Source organism: Dipodomys merriami, unplaced genomic scaffold (genome assembly GCF_024711535.1).
Source record: "Dipodomys merriami isolate MVZ:Mamm:240054 unplaced genomic scaffold, mDipMer1.0.p SCAF_204, whole genome shotgun sequence".
In the NCBI taxonomy this organism is placed as follows: Eukaryota; Metazoa; Chordata; class Mammalia; order Rodentia; family Heteromyidae; genus Dipodomys; species Dipodomys merriami.
Window position 1 is genome coordinate 605508 of NW_027203427.1, and position 10411 is coordinate 615918.

At 39.6% G+C, this 10411-nt stretch overlaps 1 gene segment (V, D, J or C); it reads left to right on the forward strand.

Moving 5' to 3' along the window:
- Positions 1 to 724: 724 nt before the first annotated feature.
- On the forward strand, positions 725 to 1247 carry LOC138833365 (immunoglobulin kappa variable 1-6-like). The segment is given in 2 exon segments: positions 725 to 773; positions 925 to 1247. Coding segments are annotated over 2 exon segments (372 nt in total).
- The last annotated feature ends 9164 nt before the right edge of the window (positions 1248 to 10411 follow it).

The following is a 10411-nucleotide window of genomic DNA, read 5'->3' on the forward strand; positions in this document are numbered from 1 at the left end:
GTACAACGCAGCTTGACTGATGTCATACCATCACTCCTTTTTTTATTCTCATTAATACCTCCCCTCAACTTTCTTAGTTTCACAGGATCTGCATTGGAGTTTAGGTCTGCATTCTCCCTACTTTCCTCGCTACATTCATCTACTCCTCCCTTTGACCTCCCCTCCACAACTTTCAAGTGCCAGTATTCATTTTATTGAACTGTGTTAGTTTATCTAAGGAGTTACAGCATTGCAATTCTCCCATGTAAATGCCATACTTTGGTTAATATATTGGTACCCTTGCATATGCCTCTGTATTTGTTTATATATGCATTAATACATTTGAACTATATTCTGCATATGGAGAAATCATGTGTGCTTTATGTCTCCAAGCTTGACTTCATTAAACATAATTCTAACCCTGTACTTGCATTTTTTGCAAATGATGAAATATCACTGTTTCTAATGTGATAATAAAAAATCTATATTCAAATTTGCTTCAAGTTATTTCTACAGGTGCATCTGTACTTACTTGATACCAGATCAAATCTCTTTCTCTGTGGAGATACAGACAGCAAGGATGGTGGCTAGGCCCAGTTACTAAGAGATTCAGATTTGCAGCTGTACAAACCCAAACCCCTACTGATTTGCATGAGCCCACAGCACAGTCAGCACCCTGATACCTTCTTAATAGGCTGTTCACCCCAGATACAGGCATCAGTCTCAGTCAGAACACAGCGTGGACATGAGGGCCCTCACTCAACTCCTGGGTCTCCTGCTGCTCTGTATTCCAAGTAAGGAAAGACAATGATGAGGATTTCCTCCATGTGTTGTAGTCACTGATACTTGGCTATTAATGAAGTTTTCTTATAGCATGCTTGATTCTATGTATTATTTATTGATTTATTGATGCTATGTATGTATTTTTTACTTTTCCTATGTCAGGTACCAAATGTGACATCCAGATGACCCAGTCTCCATCCACTCTGTCTGCATCTCCTGGAGACAGAGTCACCATCAAATGTCAGGCCAGTCAGGATATTAGCAATGAGTTAAGCTGGTACCAACAGAAACCAGGGAAAGCACCTAAACTCCTGATCTATGGTGCAAAGAGGTTACAATCTGGAATCCCCTCTAGATTTAGTGGCAGTGAAGGTGGGACAGAGTTCACTCTTACAATCAGCAGCCTGCAGCCTGAAGATGTTGCAAGTTATTTCTGTATGCAGGATTATAATGACCCACCCACAGTGATACAAGCCCTAACATAAATCACCAGAGATGCAGAAGTGTGAGGCTGGGCTGCCCTAGCTACTTTCCTCATGTTTCCACTTGCAGGATCTGTCCTAGATACATAAGATAGGAATCCTGCCCATGCTTACCTGGAGCAGCAGTTCTCAAGGTTTGAACTTTTTGAGAAAATGTGATTGTAGGCTTGAGCTACTGGGGCAGGACTGGAAACTGAAATACTAAAATAAGATTCTAAACTATAGCTATGGAAATACCTTATATTTATTTGTCTTTTAATTATGAACAGCTATTCAAAATATGGGCAAAGGCACTATTATGTTATTACCTAATATATTTTATTTTTAGATTTTGAAAAACATTGTACATAAAATTTTTCAGCAAATAAAGACATTAATGAGTACAGTGTTTGTTGTAGAGTTTTGCTGCTCATTTTTAACAAATAGCTATTTTTCATTATTTCTGGCCTGATGATATATCATGAGTAGCTGCTGAAACCTTTAAAAGCATTTTTTCAAGTACTATAGAGACAATATAGAGTTTTTTCTTTAGATCAATTAGAATAATGAACTATAGATATCATTATTTAATTTTAAAATAGACTTCTATTGTAGAATAGTTTCAACCTGATAGATTACCTGAGAAATAGGAGAAGGAAAATGAGAGAGGTATAGAGAGAAGAAAAGCTAGGATGGATGGAGAGAGATGGATGGAGGTGGATAGAGGTAGAGAAAAAGAGGGACAAAGGAAGGATATTTCTTTTCCTAAATTCCAGATTCATTTATTAGTCAAGCTGTCATTGCCAGGAGAACACTGAATTCAAAGGACAGCAATTCCACTAGAGGTCCAGCCATCCTGTGCTGTCATCTGAACACTGCAAGGTGAGGTGAAGGTGAGGAGTTTCCTGTGTTTATGCCCTCTGTCCTCCTCAACTGCTCCCACCAAGATTCACAGAAGTATTCGACATCAATACATCTCTGTTTCAATCTAAAAAATCTAGGAATCTTTGACACTTATAGTAAAAACACTCAAGTCATTCATTTATTAAAAGAATGGTGGAGAAACATCAAGATAAAGCATATCTTCTTTAAGTCAGAATCCCTATAATTCTCAGGTTGCCAAGTGAACACATGTACACAATTTATGTATCATATATACGTACATATACTATATGTGTAAGATATAGTATGTGATAATTAAATATACACTATATCATTGCATATGATGTAAAATATTGTATATTTGATGTATTATTAATGATTAGATTCTTGAGCATCCCTTATGATTGTTCTGTTCTAATTTTCGGTTTTTTTAAATTTTTATTGTAAAAGTGGGTGATATGCAGAGGGGTTACAGTTACACAACTATGGTCATGAATACATTTCTTTTTGAACAGTGTTACTCACCCCCTCCCTCGTTTTCTCCCATTCTGCCTCTCCTCCTATCCATACCCCCCCCAAGTGTAAAGTTCATTTCCAACATATTGTCTAGTGATTATTACTGTCATATTGTGCTCTTATTCTATTTTATGCCATTCATGTTTCTTCTTAGGACTTATAAATTAATCTTTACCAATGCATAGGTAAACTCTTCCATTTTATAAAACATTGTCTTACAAATTATAACTTTTACTTGGAAATATATCTCACCATTCTGGAGGAATAACTTGAGGAAAAATCATTCTGAAAGAGTTTCTAGGTGAGTGTTAAAAAGTTTCCAGTGTTGAGTATCATGAGTTAAGTATTGGGAGAAAGGTAAACAAAAAGGTGAATTAAGAACAAATAATAATGACAAATCATGGGACACTTTCTCTTTTAAAGGCAAAGTTCTAACAGAGGATATAAGAGTAAATAGAATGAAGAGGTAGAGATGTGGTGTGAATAAAGGCCTCAGGGATTTGTTGCCATTGAAGAATATAGTTAGGTTTATGACATATATGATCCTGTGAGTGAAATTAGCTAAGGAAGCAATTGGGTCATGGACAGAAGAAGGCAAAATGCCAGAGAAAGATACTGCAAAGCAGTTAACAATACTGTAACAGTTACACGAACAAGGACACTGAAGCAGACAGTTAAGGAACTTAACTGATGCCACACTCCATTAAGCATGGGAGGGCAGGGCTCCTGAGGCATATCGTTTCACCTTAGTCTCAAAGTGCAACAGCTGGACTGTGGCTATGGATGGGCACTTCACCCTGACTCTATAAAGACATACCTGGAATAGAAATGGTGCAAATGGAACTGCTTTCTTGAGACACATGCTTTAGATGGAAAAGGAGAGATTAATTTCATTGGGAAACTAGAAGACGGACAGGGAAGTCATCAAGAGCCAGAGAACTTAAGCTAAAGCAAAGAGCTGCTTTCACAGTCTACCTAGACATGCATGGCCATCCAATGAGCACAACTTGAAGGAGCAGGAAAAACCCAAGGTACTTTTCACATAGACGTGGTTTCAGCCTGCTAAGTAGCAGAGAGCCTGAGATGACTGGGATGTTTTTGTTCGTAACATTTACTTCATAACAGGTAAATTCTTAGGTGGTTAGTTAGTTTTAGTGGCTCCGTTTCTTAGGATTATAGGAACTGGTTGATAAGATTTTCATCTTAATTCCCAAATTTTCTTTGGTTTTTGTCTAATGTTATATTAAAGAACAATTTCACTACAAATAACTTTGGGTGAAACTCATGTAAGTGTATGGTTTTAAAGTTGCACATGTCAAGTACACATGCCATGGCTACTGCCATGGGATGTCAAAAACACATAAGAAGAATATGAGAAGTCCAGGCATAGTGATGCATGCTTATAATTTCAGATATATAGGAGGTAGATGTAGAAAGATCTCAGTCTATGGCCAGCTCCGGCATTTTTCATATATGCCAGATGATATCTCAACAATGAATTAAAGCAAAAACAATTGGGAGTGTGGCTCAATGGATAAGAGTACTAGCCTACCAAGCCTAAGGCCGTTAGTTCAAACTCTAGTACTGTCAAAAAGAACTGTGAGACACAGAGAATAAAAACTGTAATGACTTACACAGGAAAGTTTCTGTGCAAATACAGTCAAGATAACTTACAGTTCAATATTGATATATCAATTGAAATATCAAATCAGTGGGTGCAAAGTTAACTAAACTATGGACTAAGGTTGTGTCTTCCTGTTTCTCAGTCTAACAGAATGAAAGGCACAGCTCCATGCTGGACACAGATCATTTTGAAACCAGATTTTAACCACCCTCCTTCTCAAAGTGCAGAGTCCTTGCTATATTAGGTCTGGCTACTCACTCCCAAATGCCAAGTACAGACATAGTGAAGGGCAGAATAAAAGAGATTTATCATGACAGCCATGGGAAGAGAACACTTTAGTATTTTTCAACCATCTTTGGATAAATCCTTGTCACTCTTATCTCCCATTAAAAGCCAGAATTGGAGGTTTGGCTCAAGTGATAATATACCAACCTTGAGTGAAAAATCCAAGCCAGAATGAGCATGAGGCCTTGAGTTCAAGATCATGGACTAGCACCAAAATAAAAAAAAATGAATTTACAAGCAATAGAAGGCATTGAAAACATGATTTGCATTGAGGATATTATATGCATAGCAGTAAATGATAAACAATGAATTTCAAACAATACTTTTGGTTCTATTGGTGTTTGAACTCAAGGTTTCCTGCTTATTAGAGTCTACAACTTAAGCCACTCCACCATAGTTTTGTAGTTTAGTTTCTTTTTCAGAGCACATCTTGTGATTTTACCCAGCTTGGCCTTCTGTTCAAATCCTTCTAAATCCATCTCCTGTATAGCTACAGAAATATGCACCACCTGCCTCTGTGTGCTTTTGAGATAGATCTCACTGCCTTCCAGAAGGGGTTTTACTCACTATCTTAAAATGTCTGTCTCCAGTTTGGTTGGGATTACAGGCATGAGTTACCATGTCCAGCCACAAATAAACAGTTATGAACTTTGTTACTATTAAACATAATGAGGTAAATATTTGAAACACAAAATAATGGATGTAAGAAAAGGACATGACAATTACAACTATATTTCAATTGCATATATGTTGTCATGGACAAAATGAAATAAATATTTTGCCCCCAAACACTACAAATACATACACAAACACAAGGACACAGACCTCTATGAACAAATAAATTATGTTATTATATAAATTATTGGTTCACATCTTTTTTAGTATATATTTTTATTGTAAAGGTAGTATACTCAGGGGTTACAGCTACATGGCTATGTTAATGAGTACATTTCCTATCGAGCATTGTTACCTCCTCCTTTGTTTATCCCCTAACATCCCTTCCCACCCTACCTCCACTAGCATCCTTCCCAGCCTGCATCCCCCACCCCCCCACATCAAGTTGAAAAATTTGTTTTCAACATGGTGTCTTGTACATCTCATTGTTACAGTGGGTCAACCTGTATCCTTATTTCAGCTTTTTGTTATTTCCCTTACCTTCTCCAAATTAGAAAAATTTATAAACAAGATGCAGGCACTAGAATTAAATATAGGGAAAACAGGGGCTATACCATGGGGAATGAACATACAAAAGAAACAAAAATTCAAATAGTACATTATAAATACATTAAAAACAACAGCAAGAAATATAGTGTCCCTATCTTGGGGTTCATTTCACTTAGCATCAGGTTATATGGTCATATGTATATGCTTTTGACCTTTTCTGCTTGCCCTAGACATGTACTATTTATTGAAAATAAGGGAAACCATGGAAGCTATGATTGTTTGAACTGGTTTACTTCACTTAATATAATTTTTTCCAAGTCTTTCCATTTCCTAACAAAGGGGTTGGTCTCATTTTTTCTGATGGAGGCATAGTATTCCATATTGTGTGTGTGTGTGTGTGTGTGTGTGTGTGTGTGTGTGTGTGTGTGTGTGTGTGTATCACATTTTTTGATCCATTCATCTACTGAGGGGCATCCAGGTTGGTTCCATATCTTAGTTATGGTAAATAATGCTGCAATAAACATAGTTGTGCTGGCAGCTTTCGTATAGCCTTGTTTGTGATCATTTGGGTAAATGCTCAAAAGTGTGATTGCTGGGTCATAGGAGAGCTCTATTTGTACTCTTTTGAGGAACCTCCATAATGATTTCCAGAGTGGTTGTACAAGTTTACAATCCCACCAACAATGCAGTAGGGTTCCCTTTAGGCCACATCTCCTCTAGCATCAGTTGATATTAGATTTTTTTTCATTAAAATTTTTATTGTAAAAATACTGTACAGAGGGGTTACAGTTACAGGAGCAAGGTAATGAGTACATTTCCTATCAAGCATTGTTGGCTCCTCCTTTTTATTCCCCTACCATCCCATCCCTTTCAGCTCCACAACTACCCCCCCCCACCATTGTATATCTCCTTGTTACAATGAGTCAACCTGTATCCCTATTTAAGCATTTTGTTTTTTCCCTTCCCCTTTCCGAATTAGAGAAGTGTATCTAAAAGATGCAGAGCACACACATCAAATATAGTGAAAATAGTGATTATAATTTGGGGGAGGAACATACATAGAAACATAAAAATCACATGGTACATAATAAATACGTTAGAAACAATAGCAAGAAGGAAAAATGTATTTGTGTCACAATCTTTGGGTTTATTTCACTTAACATCATCCTAAATGATCATATGTATATAACTTTTGACCTTTTCTATTTATCCTACACATGTACAAGTTATTGCAACAAAGCTAATCCATGGGACCTATGTTTTTGGGGGCCTGGCTTACTTCACTTACTGTAAATCTTTCCATTTCCTAAGAAATGGGGCAATGTCATTCTTTCTGATGGAGGCAAGTTGGGCAAGGTGTGTCTCTTTAAGGCAGCAGATAGAAGCATCTTGTTTTTTGATCCAACTAGACAGTGTTTTTTTTTACTTAATTGGGGAGTTAAGTCCCTTAATATTGAGAGTTAGGACTGAGAGGTGTTTGGTAGTTCCTGCCATGTTATCCACATTCTTGGGGGCTGTGCCAACTGGGCTCTTCCTGTGCTTCTTGGATTCTCTCTTTGGGGGCTGTTTCTTGGCCTTTATTGTGCTCTTTTTGATTTTCTATGTTTAGGACTTCTTTAAGTATCTTTATTAGGACTGGTTTTTTTGTCCATAATATATGTATAGATTATATACACAGCAAAACAAAATGCTCAATACAGAAAAATGGCATCTGAGGATGTCCAGGTATGAATACACTAGCATATTACTTTTTGCAATTGTTCACTTCCACCTCTCCTCCAAACCAATAAAAGTACAGGCCATTCTGCTCACAGAGGTGGTTTCCCCATTCCATTTTCTAAAGACAGTGTTTCATGTGAATGTTAGCAAAAAGATACCTAAAAATGATATTTTACTATCTCTTAACATACATTGGGTACTTCTATACATCTAGAGAGACTAGATGTTTTCAAGTAAGGACTCAGTCTGTCCACTATATACATGGCAGTCTTCACTGACTGCACACATGTGACTAATTATAACCTGAAAAGTGTCTTCAAACTATGAACATTCTAGAACTTTTGTCCGCCTCTCCAGTGGGCTAGAATGCTCAGATTTTCAGAAGACCTTTTCTAGGAATTTTAGCACAGAACATACAAAGTCTACTATTTTTGTCATACACTGACAAACTCTCTAATATCTAGAAAGACTAGATGTGAGTTAGGACACCTTTGTCCTTTATATACACTATGCACACAAGAAAGTAGAACAAAATGGGACAATGTTACCCTTCACTGTAAGCACTGGCGTGGCCTTTTTGCATTTCTTTCACCTGGGTACCAAGGCATAAGCACCATGCCTACAACTCCAGCGGTTAACCGTTCTCCCTCCCCTCAAAACGGTATTTAAAATACATCAGGCATTCAGCATATCCAAGGTCCTTAAGCGCAGTCAGCTCTGCATACAGCAAGGGGGATGAGCTGCACAGAGATCAATGGTTGTCGCTGGAAAATGTCTTCGCCGGCCTCCTCTTCCTTCTCACAGGTCTTCTGTTCCATGTCCTCCAACCAGGGAATGGAACAAATGAGGAGGAGTGCGGCTCTGGCTGTGTCCCCTGGAGGTGGACTCACACCGCCATCCCAGGTCACTTCCAAAAGACGTTTCTATGGTCTTTACAAACCCATGGCGTTGACAGGTGCGACTTCCTGCGTCTCCTTTATCACAGGTCGGCAACCTCTTCACATCCGGAATGCCAGATGGACAGATGGACGAAAGGTCGTCTTTGAGAAGGTTGGGGAAGCTGAGAGCAGCCTTTCCATACGATGGACACAGGCCTGCCAGCGGCCCGCAAACCTTGGTGGGCTCAGGTGGACACCTGTGTCACCCGTGGCCATCACTATACCGTTTCTCCGCGGGCACCAGCCCAACCGCCGGGCCGCCCACCGCTGCCCCTGCCGCCATCCCGGGCTCCGGTCACCTGCCAGGACCGTTAAGGCCTTCCTCGTTCCTTGTCGCGGGGTGCGGCCTCTCTGTGGGGCAGGGAGGTCACCCCAGGTCTCGGGTCAGTGGCCTAGAATGCTGGCGAGCCTCCAAGGTCACTTGCGGTCTCCATCCTCCAGCCCGTGAAAGCCTCCGCCGTGGTCGCCTGACTGCGCCATGCCCGCCACCACGCAAGGGTGCTGCGTCCATGGCAGCTGGGTGAGGCCTTCGTCTGGACCCGGCAACGTGGAGCACCATCGCTATCAATCATTGCTGCTTGGCGCGGGGATGCGGGGAGCTCGCTGCTGCGAGTGCCTCCCATGTCTGGTGGACAAAGATTGCATACAGGCCAATCCCCAGGGCCTCTGCTCAGCCTCAAGCCTGGGGCCGCAAGGCACCGAGGGCCCGGGGAAGCAGGCCGTGCTCCGTCTCTCTCGGCGCTCTCGATCAGGAAGGACTGGTTTTATGGAGATATATTCCTTTAATATTTATTTGATGTGGAAGGTTTTTATTTGTGCTCCTATTAGAAGGACAGTTTTATTGAGTACAGGTATCTTGGTTGATCGTTGTGTGTCTTTAAGTCATGCCATACATCTACCCGACTCTTCTTGCTTTAATTGTCTCTGCTGAGAAAGTTGCAGGCATTCTGATTGTTTTCCCTTTATAGGTGGATTATTGTTTCTCCCTGACAGCTTTAAGGATCCTTTTTGGTCTCACTTGATCTTGTGCAGACTACAATATGGGATGAACTGTTCTGGTCTGGTCTGTTTGGGGTTCCAAAGGATTCTTGTATCTGAATGGGCCTATCTTTTTGGATGTTTGGGAAGTTCTCTATTAAATAAGATCCTGTTAAATAAGTTTCCTAGACCTTTAACTTCTGTCTCTAGGCCCTCCTCTACATCCATTAGCCTTCAATTAGGCCTTCTAATGGTGTCTTCTAAATCTTTTATAGATCTATCATATTTCTTGGATTTGTCTTGAGTACTATCTGTTCTTTCTCTATTGTCTAGGCTCTCTTCAATCCCAGAGATTCTATCTTCTGCATGTTGTAACCTACTATGAAGATTTTCTACTTTGTTTTTTATTTCCTTTTCTTCTAATTGGTCAGATTTGATGGCTTCAAATTCTTTTTTGGAGCTTGGTTTTAGGTCTTGTATAGACTTCTTTACCTCCTTCATTTGTTTTTCAGTGTTCATTCTCAAATCCCTTAGTTGATTGCTTATAGTTTCATTGGACTCCCTTTCCTTCTGTTGAAGTTCATTCAGCATTCCTTTTGTGTACTCCATGGATTACTCTAGGTTTCTGTTTGTGGATTCCATGATGCCCCTATTAATCTTTGTGTATTCTCATCCTGCCCATGCAATTCCTCTATTAATCTTCGATTAGCCTCCTCACTCTCACGAAATTCCTGTATTCATCTTTGGTTCGCCTCATCACACTCACACATTTCCATTCCATTCTCATGCATTTTCCTGTCACACTCACACAGAGTCCTTTGCAGGCTTGCAATCTTTTCATTCAGCATGTTTACCAGTAGTGTTTGTAGAGGATTTTGGGAACTCACCTCTGTATTATTCATTAAGTGCTCTGTTGCCTGATTATCATGAGCGGGGTTGAGATACCTAGACTTGCTTTTTTTCTTTTGTTTCTCTGGCTTGTTCAGCCCATTTGGGTATGAAAGCCAAACCAATTCTGAGATAGAAGACTATTTTAAAGCAAGTGTCAACCAGAGTCCTGTAGTTGTGTAGACTGACACAGT